Genomic DNA, 15799 nt, shown 5'->3' on the forward strand with positions numbered 1-15799 from the left:
AAAGTTATTTCAAATCTGTATGATTTACTTTCTACAGCAAAACACAAAAGATATTTTGAAGAATCTTGTTAGCCAAACAACATTGGCCTCTTTTGAATTCCATTGTATGAACACAAACCACTGAGACATTTCTTAGAATATCTGCTTTTGTCTTCTAAGTTTTAAACCAAATTATGTTGTAAAAATGATAGAGTTTTTATTTTGAGTGAACTATCCCTTTAAATAAAAACACAATAATTTATAGGCTATAGTTCAAATGTTTTCTACATTTTACATGTTTCTACTTTATTTCAAACCTGAAGTTTATTATTTTCCCTCTTTACATCTTGCTAACTCTTGGTTGGGACAGTACAATTTAAAATGTTCTGGGTCGAGCTTTAGACGACCATCCGTGTCATGAGGGTTACTTGCACATTTGACCCATATTTTCACTGTATCAGCAAATAGCGAGAGCTTCATATTGCTACTGCTGTGAAAAATGAGACTTGGATGCATAAACAGGAAAAAAAACAGGGAGAAACGCAAGACTCCTCAGAATAGATAAACAAATAACCAAATAAATCTAGAGGACATTGGGCAGGCAACCCCATAAGGGTCAGTACAGGAACAGATAAATCTCGGTTAAAGACGCCATGATTCTCAACATCTAACCTCTTAATCAACTCTAATCAGACAGAGGAAAGAACACACAGTGAATACTCACAAAAAAGCACCAAAATTGAAATGTTTTCCTGTAAGAGCTGTTGTATCATGTTGATTATTATACAGTAATGTGATGTAACTGTTAAGCTATAGCAGTCCAAGATTTGGATACTGAACTACATTAATGTTTCTAATGTTGTTAAAAAACTTTCAGACTCATTTAACACTTAAAACACTTTCCAGGATGGACCTCATGAAATGTGAGAACGATCATTGTGCACAGAGCTGTGATGTGAACAAAGAATGCTACATACATTTCTGATTTTATATTTTTGCACACAACAGCATTTTCTCTTTCTTTGTATTGAATCATCAATTCAATACAATACGATTACATTTACATTAATTCATTTAGGAGATACTCTCATTAAACATTTTGCCTCGACACAAATACAATATGATATAGTGTTCTTCCATATGTGTTGTTTGGGTGTATTATTCTACAATGTTGAGGAAAAAAATAAGAATGAGTGGGTGTGTCCAACCATATGACCAGAATATAGATATTGAACTGCCATTATGAAAAAATGAATACTACAAAGCAATACGATTTTCACTTTTAATGCAATTGTGACATTAACCCTAGTTTCAAAATATTGCTCTGTGTTTTTGAGATATTTGTCTCATATATTCTATTTATGAGTACTCTGAATACTCTTAACTATGCATTTGAAGAAAATTTTTAGATTTTTTTTATGTAGTAATTTACCTTAATAAACAGTACTGTTGTATTAACAGTATCATGTAATGAGTGCTTTCTATGACAGATTGAAAGAAATATGCTTTCTAGTTAATATTTGGTTGATATAAACATAACATCACTTGATTACAAGTTGATTGATTCTTTGACTGAACCTGTATTAAATAAATAAATGAACCCCTTTACTGTATTTAACTTTATCCAGCACAACAAACCCAAGGTTTGAGGAGAGCAAACCTTCTAAACTATATTCTGCTTTACACTCTTTATTGACTGGTACATTTTTAGACTGGCATGTCCTCCAACTCAGAAATGGTGGCACTGATTCATGGGTCACAAACTGTCAATGTTTCCATAAATGAACCTGTAAACCAGTGGCCTTTGCATTTCCTATAGGCCGTGCCATGCGGTCATGTTTACTCCATGACCTTAATCATCAGTCACCTCACAGGCATGTGTTCACAGCGCATTTATCTTCACATTCGAACGGACCCAAAGAGACATCTGACATATTGATATTAGCTGCGGGTCTGATAATACAATTCAATCTGAGAACACATTCATGTGACCAAACCCATATGATTTCATCAGTGAAATCTTTCCACGTCTCATTCAATCAAAATCAGTCCACGTGTAAAACCTTTTGTATTATTAAAAAACAATATTGGTTTGAAGTCACACAGGGTGATCACATAATGAATTGTTGGTTTTGGGTGTTGAGTTCTTTATATTAACAGGCCCTCTAATATAAACTGAGAATGTTAGAAAGCACCTCTAACTTAATTTATAAATTCTTACATACAGACACTGTTAGAATCACAAATACTTTTCCCATCAAATCGTGGTCTCGGGCCGTATGCCACAGAATGATCTAATAGCCAGTCAAAAGGCTAATTGGGGGACAGGTAGGGTTACATGTGACAACAATTAAGCTAAGCTAAAGGCCAACTTTATAGCCTCCGGCACTAGAAGTGTCGTGCTAAACAGGAACAACAATAACATTAAGTTTTTTTCTTTGCCTGCTGCTTAATTGGGGACCATATGTTTTGTGAGTATGCCTAAATAATTTATTTTCTCTCATTCATGTTTTTACTACTTGAACGTTTTTGTATGTTTGTGCATTGTAAATACCCTTGGCAGTGTTTTGATTGTTTTATGGCTGTTGCTTTGCTAAGGCATCAACACAAAAGGTGTGTGTTTACTTAACATCTAATGTTGGATAAAAAACTTTTTAAACTGTGAATTTCTCTTGTTTTAATTTGATTAAGATCTCCAACTTTGAGATTTTACAGAAGGTGCACTTTAATTGTATTGCTGTAGTTTTGTTAAAACATAATGTCATGTGCAATACACTTTTTCTAACTAATCTTATTAGCCGTTTCAATTTACTGTTGTACAGTTCTTAATTTAAACTTGTACTGTGTATTTGATCTAATAATTTAGATGTATATTAAAAACCTATACTACAATAATGATTAATGGTTACAGTTATGTGTCATACCAGTAACTACAGTTTGTAGCTACAATATTTCATTTTCATGATTTACTAGAGAAATTAACACATTTTACATGTACTGCCTGAAACGGTTTGGATATTCAAGCGATGTGTTAAAATGTTGTATGTTATAAAGCCATAATCATCATTAAAGAAGTCAAAGACATTACAAATGCCTAAAACAAAATTTCAATCAATCCACTTAGTTTTACTAATTCTATAGCAAGATTAAATTATTTGAGGATCTTTTTTGTCAAATTCTTAATGCATATAAACATGCTTAATGATTTAACAGATTTGTACATCTTTTGCATTTTAATGGTAAAACCTTGTCTGTTTCTGTTGGCCTTTTGTGCATTAACAGCTTCCCAATATGTTCATTACTGACTAAACTAACAGAAGCGTGGCCTCCTGTGAGGAACCTTTGTCAAATGGTGTGAATTTTAACACGTCCACAACACTATTAAAACAAGGCAGACAACAAAACCCAAAGCTTAGTTTTTCTAGCAGAGATCATAATGTGCATTTATTTTGCTGTTTGCAGTACTATTTAAACATGTGTCAGTGTTTAGAGATTATTTTCAATAAAAGTGCACAATACAATCATATTGTTACCAATAAGGTCCTACAGTATAATTTAAATAATTGACCCAAGGAACGCAATTACTCGAGAATTAAATATTATTGTTTAAGCAGCATAAATTAATTTTTTTTTATGTCAACGTTTTCTGTTTGGTTTTGCGTGTGGGGTATAAACTGTTTGGATATGAATGTATTATTTATTTCCTAATAAAGTATTAGAAGTAGCAGTATGTTTTATCTCTTGGGATTCCCTGTGTTTAAATTTAGGAATTTTGCTGTATTAATTGTGCAAGAACAGCACCTTTGTCCAATTGGACAAAGGCGCTCTTTTCGCAGATTCACTGACCAATTGGTGGTCTTATCTTATGCAGACCCCACCCCACAAGAAGGGGGTCACACTCTAATATGGTCATTCAGTCCTTACAAGGAGTAGCGTGGGCGGAGCTCCACCGACCACGGCTGTTTAGTGTCACTTTCACCGAATTCGTAACTACAATTCACGTAGATGAGTCGGACAGCTGGCCGCTGAAACACAGGGACGGGCGAAAGATCTTCCCGTTTAAACAGGGCACACAAGTTTTGAGCCGGACGGATTCTTTACGAACCGATACAAAGACACGCGTCACCTCGGACGGAACTTTTAGCGTTATTTATAAGGAGCGCGGTTGCGATTATTATTTCTTTCTACGCGTTATTATCACAATATTCTTTATCGTTGCATTCTTATTGGTGACATAGGACTGCGATTGCGTATCGCATCAGGGGTGCAGTTTGTTATCGAATCCGCTAAATACCCAGTAAGAATAACAATAATAAATTCGCTCGCGCAATTAAAGCGAAAGCTCTGAAGTGGGATTTAAAGAAGATCGCGAACTTTCAAACTCATCGCTATGGTCCTCTCGTGACGAGGTTTCACCGCACGGACGTTTTCGTTCATTATTGACAGTATTCGGAGCGACCCAAATTCTCAAGTTGGACATGTTCAGGGGATTTTCGCGCTGGGAATGAAAACACGCAGTGCTGTTCGGTTATTAGAGAACCAAACTTTCATTCAATCAAGTTCTGTCGTTGAACGATCTTGAGGTGCGAAGCGCCTCGTTTAGATCTACAAGATCTAACGCCATACGGGATCGTTGGTGATCTCATCCCCGCGCGAACGGAGCTACACCGTATCGGCTGTTACAGCAAAAGTGTTACGGGATAGCATGGCAATGGTAGTAAATCAGTGGCAGGAGAACATTTCGGCCGATCCCGGGTCCCAGCTGCAGATCTGCAGTCAGGAGCCGGGCGGGACCCCGGGAACACCCTCGGGTTCGACGCCGGGCAACGACGCGCTCTCCGGGGACAAAATTCCCAACGTGGACTGCATGGTGTGCGGGGACAAGTCCAGCGGCAAACACTACGGCCAGTTTACCTGCGAGGGCTGCAAGAGCTTCTTCAAGCGCTCGGTGCGACGGAACCTGAGTTACACCTGCCGGGGGAACCGCGACTGTCCCATCGACCAGCACCATCGGAACCAGTGCCAATACTGTCGACTGAAGAAGTGCTTAAAAGTCGGAATGAGGAGAGAGGGTGAGATCTGATCTTACAAATTATCACAATGCAATTTATGAAGTTTTAGATAAATAACCTTTGCCAATGCACAGCATCATTTCAGCACATAAGAAACCCATCATTTTAGGACTTCTCTGAACCATGTGAGTTTCTTTTTTGCGCGCGCTGCTCTAAATAGCTTACATTATTCGAATAGTGATTTTAGACAACAGAAATCACCATGGTAACCATACTTTCCACCAAGACATTTATAGTTGCAAAATCTCAAAATTAGGCCAAATATTTATTTATGTATTAAACAGCTTCTCAGAAGAAAACCTCATACTCAAAACCATACTTTCCACAAAGACTTGAGTTGCAACATTTATAGTTGTGAAATCGTAAAATTAGGCCAAATAGCTTTTATGTATTAAACAGCTTCTCAGAAGAAAACCTCGTAATATTTCTTTCACAATCTTTCGATGTCAAAATTATTATTTCTGATCAAACCAAGTCGCCACAGTGTGTCTGTTAACAATAACTGCAGTAACTATGGCATTTTGGCGGAAACTTTGGTTACCGTGGAAAATGTTTGCAAGGGGTTTGTTGGTGTCACCCTCAGCTCCATTTAGTTTTAAAGAGTTACTTTCATTTTTTGAGCCTTTTATTTATTTATTCATTATGTATTGTGTTGGCATCCGGTACTCTTGTTGCCACTAACTTTTGAATTATTTGTGATTAAAGTCCAAATATACCATTCCACCTAATCCACCGATGTGTAAATTTATAGGATTGTTATATTGCTATATACATTTAGCAGTGTAATTGTTATTCTTATCTGAGGAACTTTTAATAACTCTTCTAGTCGACTCAAGAACTGAATTGCTTAACCAAATACCAGTGAAGATGCGTGTATATTCTTTCTGAGATGCTTATGACAAATTTAGTTTTTTATTAGAGACATTGTGATAAAACTCAACACTGCGCCAACAATTCCCCCTAATGCTAATTTTTATTCTTTATAAACGTTATAATCGTGTCTATTTGCTCATATAATGCGTAATTTATTCCAACTTTATAGATCAAGGAAATACAGAGTGTAATATATATTTTAAATTATATGGTTGTTAAGATGGCTGTTTTCTGTTCTGCTGTTGATTGTGAGAACCACATTTAGCAAAAATCACTGCAGGGTAAATTCATGCTCTCGATTGACCTTTGATATGAATATGTGCTGTCTGAATATTAAAAGACTTTTGTAATGTTCATAATGCGGCATTACATGCGCACTTGCTTTTAGTGTATTCGGTTTCAACCATTCTGTTGAAATTCAAAATTGTCTAATAAATGTTAAATGTTGTATCTTTAGGAAAATCCGAATGATAGTGGCTTTTTGTTGGTTTTTGCACTATATATTATTTTTAAACTATTTGAGAGTGTAGTAAATACATAATTCTTATGTATTACACATTTTATTTCTGTTTGTTTTGTCTGCCTTACTTCATGCATTCGTCGAAACTAAAACCCACTTAACAATTCGTTTTGTGTCATGTTTGTAGTGGCAAAATACAGACAAAAAGCCCACACAGAATATCATCTTTTCATAAATAAGTGATGTTTTCTCTGAATTATGCAGTTAAGTCACAGCCCTTGTGCTCATGATCAAAACAGTTTGTGTCAAACAATCAAAATACTGACCCCATTTTCTTTCATCCATCCAAAGCTTAAATTATGTTTATTTTTCACATACACGATAATTTGTTGCGAACAATATTGTTGAAATTGCTTTCTAAATGCATAAATAGGCAAATAAATAATAAACTTCCTTTTATATGTACCTTTATTACATATTCATAGATTTCCAATGTAGTTTCGGATCTAGGTTTGTCAACAAAACATTCTGAATATTTCATGTATGAGGTGGATGTAAACCAGCCTCTCGCAGATACAAGAAATCATTATTCAGAACAGGTAAATTTTGTCTTTTATGTCATCATTAATTTTTTAAAACGTGATTTCAGCAATGGATCAGCCTTTTACATAAGGCTTCTCTACTGTTGATCATATAGCTCATGCTTGTTATAGATGGGGTCACATTCATTTCGCTCTAAGGGTCTTTGTTTTTCTACAGTTCTCAGAAATCCCACTCTCTCTCCTCCTACGAGCTCATCACATGCATTTGGTGTTGAATGAGGCTGAATCATGCAGAAGCTTCCACTTCAGCTTATAGATTTTAAATAAAAAAATAGGCGCTTTGATAAATGCAGAAATGTTTAAGTGTGGCCGGTATATCGATCTGTCACTGAATGATTCAGATCATTGAATCTAGTTTATGTTTCATTTTTTCATTTTTCAACATACAATGCCTCAACAATCTAAAGATCCCATAATGTTGTGCAAGATGTCAAGGGTTCAACTAGTGCTATCTTGTCTAAGAGTCACAGAAATGAACCGAGGTCTTCCTCACTCCTCTTCTTCCATCGCTCTACCTGTTTTTACACCTACGGCTGCTCTTGACATGACTGACATTCCATACTGACAAAGGGCACCTGTGATTAAAAGAAAAGAACGTGATTGGCCTGTCAGCCCCACAAGCTTCTGCAAGTATGTGTCTGCTGGAATGTTCCATATGCAGTGCTTGACCTTTGTCAGAGTTAGAAAACCAATATAGACCAAATAAAAAGCCTTTCAGAAGAGCCTGTATACACAACATATCAGTTGTCTTCTCTAGTATATTCTCATATTAGGGCAGGAATGATTATTATTATTATCGCGTATACTTAGGGTTGTGATTTGAACTTTGGCCCGTAACACGCCCCAGACATCGATGATAACTCCAAATTTTGCAACTTGTTGAGGGGTGTGCTTTTATTTTACAACTTAAGCAATCATATTTATGAGTTTAGCACAGTGGATGATAAAACAGGCAAAAGATTGCTCATGAATTAAATAGGGACCTGAGGCAGAATATTGGGCCGGTGGGCTCCTTTGACTCCATAGCAACGGCTTACAACCACCCACAAACATTTTTTCACGCACGGCCAAGTAAACCCAGCCAACATACTGTATATAGTTTGCTCAGCTTTCATGCAGAACTGTGCAAAAGTGTCACATCAGAACAGGGAAGGATGTCGCAGCACACATGCAGATACGGTTAACAGAGCATGTCATTCGTGTTCTAGCGCCGTGCGTCCCGCCAAACGTGCTGAAACGGTGACTTCATCCCATGACCTGTAAATCACTCACTTCGCATGTGCGAGGTGAAAAATAGGTCAACTGAAAATAAACATTAATAAAATACAGGATCATTGCAAAGTCCAAATGCTCTCTCTCTGCATCTCTCTGTGGGGTTTGGGTAAATATCACCCTGCCACCTGGTCGATTGACTAATCCTGCTGTTCTACCAGTTGAACAGGTGACCTCCAGCGGAAGTGACTCTTCCTTTTCCAGGATTTGCTGTGTAATATAAACTCCTATATTATTCGCTCAATTATTCATTCAAACCCGTAATGACACGAAAACCTTTAGTAAATAACATTTAATATTTATATAATATTAAATATTTAACATTCTGCTATTTCTAGGTCACTAATCAAATGCAAACAAATATGTGAGACTGAATGTTTCTTAATGCTTTTTTGCAGACAGACACATCTCAGATTTTGTTTTCATTGAGCCACACAGAATGCTGTGATCTCTGATCCTCTTGGGATAACACGGGTCAGCAGGTTATGCACGTAATTTGGAGTCCGTGCCAGCTTCAGCTGTTTTGAATATGTCATTTGTTATTATTCATAACGTCATTTTTGTAAGGCAAAATTAACTATTACCTGTTAAATTGCTGCTAATTCATATTAACACCGGCAGAGTAATCCAGGGTTATAATAGTACTGGGTTAAATAGGTTGGTGTACTGAGGTGATGTAAAATGTTGCAAAAATGTGGTCACGCATTTGTTTTTTTGCTCTGCACACATTGAACGCTTCTCTCCGCCCTCCTGGTTCTGTGAAATGCCAAAGTTCCATCACAAGCGACCAGTTTCAGAGATAGCAAAACAGGAAAGAAACAGGAAAGTTCAGCTGGCATAACTTTTGACCTCTGTGTAGGAGTCATGTGTTAATCCCCGAGCGTGTGTTCAGCGTATTGATTTATCAGAGCCTCACATGTGAAAAAATGCATAATGCTTGTTAAATATATACTACGACAACAGCTGTTTCTATTTTTACAATTTAGGACGAAAATAGGAAACAATGTTAATACTTAAAGGGATACTTCACCCAAAAAGGAAAATTCTGTCATCATTTACTCACCTTCGAGTTGTGCCAAATCTGTATAAATGTCTTTGTTCTGATGAGCATAGAGAAAGATATTTGTTTTGTTGAACACAAAAGTAAACATTTTGAAGAATGTAGGACAGCAAGCAGTTCTGTGGCACTTTTGACAATTTTTGATACTTTTTGGGCGGGTGAAGTATCCCTTTAAATTAAGCATGCATGCTTTATAAAACTAAGACTCTGAGAAAAAATATTTTCTTCTGGGTTTCTCATTCTTTGTACATTGTAGTAGATTAAGTTATTGTCCAGACAGCCGAAGAGTTGAGCAGAGGTTTTCAAAACAGGCATTTAGTCGTATCATTGCAGGAATGGCCTCTTTTTTGCCCTTCGCCTTTGGCTGAACCATTTGTTTGAGAGAGTGTGAAAAAGCCTTGTTCAATTCCTAGTGTACACTAACTCATTATTCATTGATAGACAGCAGACGGGTTGTTGTCTTCCTGATGTGTTGCACAGATTCTGTGTAGAGTACAATATCACATCAGTAATTTGAATTCAGATGGAGCCTGATTCATTGCTTTTGCTTTATAAATGTATGTTTTTGCAAGCACTTTACACATTCTAACAGCTCTTTGTTTTTTTTTTATTTCCCTCTCTCAGCTGTTCAAAGGGGACGAATGTCCAACTCACAGACCAGTCCTGGACAGTATCTGAGCAACGGAGGAGACCCGTATAACGGGCAGCCGTATCTCTCCGGCTTCATCTCTCTGCTCCTGCGGGCCGAACCGTACCCCACCTCACGTTACGGAGCCCAGTGCATGCAATCCAACAACCTAATGGGCATCGAAAATATATGTGAACTGGCCGCCCGTTTGCTCTTCAGTGCGGTGGAATGGGCGAAGAACATCCCTTTCTTTCCTGACCTACAGCTCATGGATCAGGTAAAGCACTTTAAATCTGCTTCAGTTGATGGATGATGAATTTAGTTTGCAGTTAATATGACGTGGTTAAAATAGGGCTTAAAATGACTTTGTGTTACTGTGATATTACCATGTTAATTATAGTAAATAAATAATAAGTTTACCTCAATATTTGTCCGCATTGACTTTACATAGTTATTTTACGGAAAGTCAATAGTGACCAATTTTGAGATGAGCTACTCCTTTAATGCTTTTATTTAAAGTAGGCGAGTTAATAAACAAAAAAAAATGAAGGAAAAAATAGCCTGAATAATTTATGGTTGCTAAGCAACATAGAGATTTAAGTATGTTACTATAGAATGTGCAGGCACACAGGTGCGTTTCTAGCCTTATTACAATTTAATTTTTACGTAATCTTGAATTCGGAATGAATTTTTTAATTTCAATGTGTTTTTGGTTCACATGTTAATCTATGCAATAATTTTATGTCTAGGTGGCGCTTTTACGCATGTCATGGAGTGAACTGTTCGTTCTGAACGCTGCGCAATGTTCTATGCCGCTGCATGTAGCGCCTCTGCTGGCCGCTGCTGGTCTGCACGCCTCCCCCATGTCGGCCGAGCGGGTGGTGGCCTTCATGGACCACATACGTGTCTTCCAGGAACAGGTGGAGAAACTAAAAGCTCTTCAGGTAGACACTGCAGAGTATTCGTGTCTGAAGTCCATTGTGCTCTTCACTTCTGGTAAGAATAATCAACATTTGACTATTTGGGCAAATTATTATTTATGTCGCTAAATGTCGACATTATAGCAATGTTTCTACTATGAGTATTCAAACTCTTCAGCTCACATCCCCGTGCTCTAGTTTAGATTCCCTGCTCAACCTGTCAGAAACCTGCACTTTTCCAAATGGATGACTGAACCCACCGATCTTGATTCATTTTTTTTATCACTCAATCCTTCACGCTTCCATCTATTATTGAAACCAGGCAAGCAACGACCCCCCACCCCCGCCCCGACTCCCACCAACACGACTGAATTATGCATGCTGAGTTGCAGTAAGACGGATTTGACTCAGTCTGGCAGTGACCTACATAACCTCTGTAGCCCAGGGCATCAATGTGATCCATCCTGCAATTCCAGCCAAAGCCCCCCTTCCACCCCCTGCCGAGACCCGCTGGCATAAGCTAACAGGGACAGACAAACTCTTGTGGCCCGTAACCTTAGTCCAAACCTCTGATCGCCTCACATCACCCAACGGGGCCTCTAATGTCGGCCAGTTGCCCCGATCGCCCGACGCGGTGCGCTGGCAGCCCCCAGCGTGTGTTCACACTGCAAAACACAAAGAGAGAGAGGCCGTTTTGCTGGGATGAAAGCACGCAAGGCTTGTCAGCACCGACATTACGCCACAGTCTCATGCCTTGGTCCCTCCCCCTTTCAAACGACGGCTACAGTAATTGTAGATGTCTTTATCGGAGCTCATGGGATGTAGAGAGAAGCTGCAGTTGTGTCACGCTCAGTGGGTCTCTTTGCCCTCATAGAAATATGAAGCTATTAATCTTTTGTGATCAGGACTGAAGCCCAGCGGGACTGAATGTACGAGTGCACCAATGATAAGTAGCGTGGCATGGAGAATAGGAAAGAGAGTCATGGGTTAAAACCCAATTGACAATTTTACACACTCTAGGGACGAATTCATTTCACTCTTTCAGAAAATCCTGAGTTTTATCTACTTACCACTATTTAAAGAGCTGATTCAGGAAAGTATTCCAGATTGCGGTAACCGGGGAATGGAAATTATGTTCAGTACAGATTACTTGTCTCTTCGGACCGTGAATCATATGGTCCATTGTAGTACGTACAGTATCTCTTACCTGTCTCATCTGTTTACTTTCTACTTCAGATGCCATGGGTCTTTCTGATGTAGCCCACGTGGAGAGCATCCAGGAGAAGTCCCAGTGCGCTCTTGAGGAGTACGTGCGGAACCAGTACCCCAATCAACCCAACCGGTTTGGCCGTCTGTTGTTACGGCTGCCGTCCCTGCGCATCGTTTCCTCTCCCGTCATCGAACAGCTTTTCTTTGTACGCCTGGTAGGCAAAACGCCAATCGAGACCCTTCTTCGGGACATGCTGCTATCAGGCTCTAGCTACAACTGGCCTTACATGCCTGTCCAGAGAGATCGGCCCATCTCCCTCCATTACAACGAGAATGGGCCCTGATCCCGTCCCCTGCCACCATAGGGTCACGGCCGATACAGAGGATCTGATGGTAAGCCACGCCCCTTTCTGCCACATCATCACTACTCACTTATATGAAGCACCAGCCGTTTGTTTTGCCAATGGGAGTGGAGCACACCGCTCGCACCGGACGGTCAGACACTGTTACTCTTTCACGCAGAGGTTCTGTAATGGAGGAGAGTGCCAAATGTGCGGCGTCCATTCCTGATTATGACTCAACCAGAAGCCATTAAATGCAAGGCCAACTTTTTTACCAGAAATGCTTTGGAATTTAGTTGGACGTTTAAAGAAAAGGTGAGATTCTGGTAAAATTTAAACTGTTTTCCCAGCTTCTGGATTTGAGGCGGACAAGGTTTGTAATGGCCTCAGTAAACGTGAAAGACTCTCACAAGGCTCAGAGAAAAAACATTGCCAAAGCAGAACAGGCAACTGAACTCCAAAATGGAGGAATTTTGTGGACCTGATGACTGAGGTGAAATTTTGTTTGTCTTGTTGATTTTATTTGCATTTAGGTCTCTGATAAAGCGGGAAAACTTGAAAGAGGCACTTGAAACCAGCCAGATACCCTCATTATATGTGCTCTTCTCAGCTACGTCCAAATATTCAGTGAATCCAGATGGAATGTCGTCTTGTCATGCACAACATATTGTGTGCTAGTCTTCATAAATACAGGTGTTTATCTCCTGTAGATTGAGGAAAACACTTTAAGGTGAAATAGGGTATTTTGGGACATCGAGAATATGGGAAGTATTATCACTAACATTAACATGTTATCAAGATGTAGGTTGTCAAAAATGCCCCAGGTCACCCTAATTTACCCTAAACCAATAAACTCAAGACCTCAATAATGCCAATCGTCTGCCTTTGATGACCAGATATATTGTGTAGCACAGGTATTATCAAGTATTTTGGTTACTTTCTTGACGTTTGAATTTGTTTAAACCCCGTTTTCACATTTTTTAACATGGCACTACAGCTTTTAAGGCAGAGTTCGGATATATAAGCCATTTGGACCTTTGAAAGCAGGACCTGTTGTATTAGTTCACAAAATATTTCTATAAAAGTATGTTTGATTTCTGTATTTTAGGTTTGGAAATATGAATTCATGAAATAAAATCTGTCATGCACAGCATTCCTGTTGTTGTTTCGTTGCTCTTTGGGTTCAGACCGCAGGGAAAAAATGACTACCAAATGCTCCTACAAAATTCATATTACACCATAGAAATTGTAACATGTTCAATAATATTTCTTTTGTGATCCATATTAGGCCAATTTGGGCCTTACCTTTCTTTGTAAGCTCTGGGAAAATGAATCGGAACCCAAAACGCAGATCTCTGGCCTTTTGGATTTCTCTATATATTTAACTTAATGGCAGAAAGCTTTCTATATCTCCAGCTGACAGGCTAGCCCTCGGCGTAATGCACCCTGGATAAAAAGGACTGTTTAACCAGGATGTTTAACTGGTATTAAAATTACATTTAACAGCACTTTTCTTTGTGCTAAAATAACTGAAAAATAACTTTAGTCTCATTAAACCAATCAATTCTTTCTCAAGGGAAACATTCTCTTATGAACACTCTCTCTGTCCCACATGACAGGTTGTGTTGGTTTCAGAGTTTTGTAGTTCTGTTTGGCAGAAGTTGACATGTGTATTCTGAAATGCCTTTATTGCATTGCATTTATTGCCAATTTGCATATTGTGTGTGACCAAACAAGCTCCTGAGGGACCAGATCTATGCTTGACTGTTGATGTCTGGACTGTTTCTCCCAATATAGCCAGAGCTCATTGACTCAATGGTCAAACCTAGAGTGTTTTTATCTTTATCTTGAAGCTCCGAGATCGACTGTTTGATCTCTGTAAAAGCAGGACAGTTGTATATTGGATTGTGGAGCCAGACCTAATGCATGTTTGCCACAACAATGTCTAAATGGCTAAGAGCTGGAATGTGCCTTTGAAAAATTATTAGTTAAAAATGATTTCAACCTATTTACTTAATGTTTCCAAAAATCAAAGTATAAGTAAAAATTATTAATACTGCAAATATAAAATATACAAACAATTTGTTGTAGACAATTATGACATCAATATTTCATTTTATCATGCAGCAAAATGTAAAAATACTTTAAATTTTGCAACAATCACTTGGTGTTTCTATACTATAAATGCAGAATGTTAAGCAGCTATTCGCATTTATGGTGTCCGTCTTTACACAGAACTCAATTGGCTGGGTTATAAGTCAAACCCGTGGCCTTGGTTTCTCCAGACCTCTTAAAGCAATAGTATTGCAATAGAGCAGCCGATATGAAAATGACTTATACCTTCATTTCAGAGTTGTCACTCTCAGTTCAACTGTGACCTCTCCACCCAATGCCAGCGAATATTACCTCACTGTAAATATAAAATAGATCTGCAGGACCATGAGCTCTAGTGGCGAGTTAAATGACTACATGAATGTTGGTGCCTGCACATCACACACAGACTTTTATAAAGTGGCTAGTTGTAAATCCAATCGGCTCTTTCTTGGAAATGCAATTGTTGTGTTCATGCTGGTTTGAGAAATGTTTCAACAAGTTGATTTAATGACTTTTAATGGGGATTAAATGTGTTCTACACACTTAAATGCTATTTGGTGTATCCTTTTTTTCCAAAAATAAAATCATACCGTTTTCTGTTAAATGTTGTTTTGACCGACAACAGTTTGTAAATATTAAATATTAATATAATATATTAATGTTCATTAATATTAATATATTTATATTAAATGTTAATGTTTCAACATAAAACAGCTTCAATCTATTTTTATTTTACAGCCTAAAGTCCTAAATATTTAAAAAAATATATAAAACTATTGAAGTAAAACATTTAGCCAAGTTATGTACGTTAAAATTTGGCTTTAAAATGAGACTTTTCAAATATAATTAGCAGACCGTTACACCACCTGTACATTTTAACATTAAGATCCACAAAAATATAAAAATGGATTTTAAATCAGAAAATCAAAACAAATGTTCATCATTAAAATGGGTATGTGGGTTGTTGACATAACGTTCATGTGACCTGGTGTGACATAGCAAAAATGTAGAAAAAAACAGTTAATTTATATTATGAATATTTAGCGTAGAAATATATCTTTATTCTATTATTTATTCTCATGTTTTTTTTCAGTTTTTTCTCCTGTCGTGCCATATGACACATGTACAGTTTATTTGTCAACTAGCCATATTCATGTCAAAATCTATGTCCAATTATTACATTATATTTCTGAATTAGGCCTACTTATAAAAGATGTATGGCATTGCATTTTAGTGTTGTCCCAAAATGTATATTTTTTGTCACATATTTTTGCGAGATGGGGCTGGAT

General features: G+C 37.8%; 1 protein-coding gene across 1 annotated transcript; it reads left to right on the forward strand.

Moving 5' to 3' along the window:
- The first annotated feature begins 3994 nt into the window (after positions 1-3994).
- On the forward strand, positions 3995-13569 carry nr2f5 (nuclear receptor subfamily 2, group F, member 5). Its single transcript, XM_056762848.1, has 4 exons — positions 3995-5051; positions 9943-10223; positions 10696-10942; positions 12103-13569. The coding sequence occupies exons 1-4, from the start codon at positions 4685-4687 to the stop codon at positions 12417-12419; spliced, it is 1212 nt and encodes a 403-aa protein (XP_056618826.1). The 5' UTR covers positions 3995-4684; the 3' UTR covers positions 12420-13569.
- The last annotated feature ends 2230 nt before the right edge of the window (positions 13570-15799 follow it).

The sequence above is a fragment of the Triplophysa dalaica genome, chromosome 12, assembly GCF_015846415.1.
Source record: "Triplophysa dalaica isolate WHDGS20190420 chromosome 12, ASM1584641v1, whole genome shotgun sequence".
Lineage (NCBI taxonomy): Eukaryota > Metazoa > Chordata > Actinopteri > Cypriniformes > Nemacheilidae > Triplophysa > Triplophysa dalaica.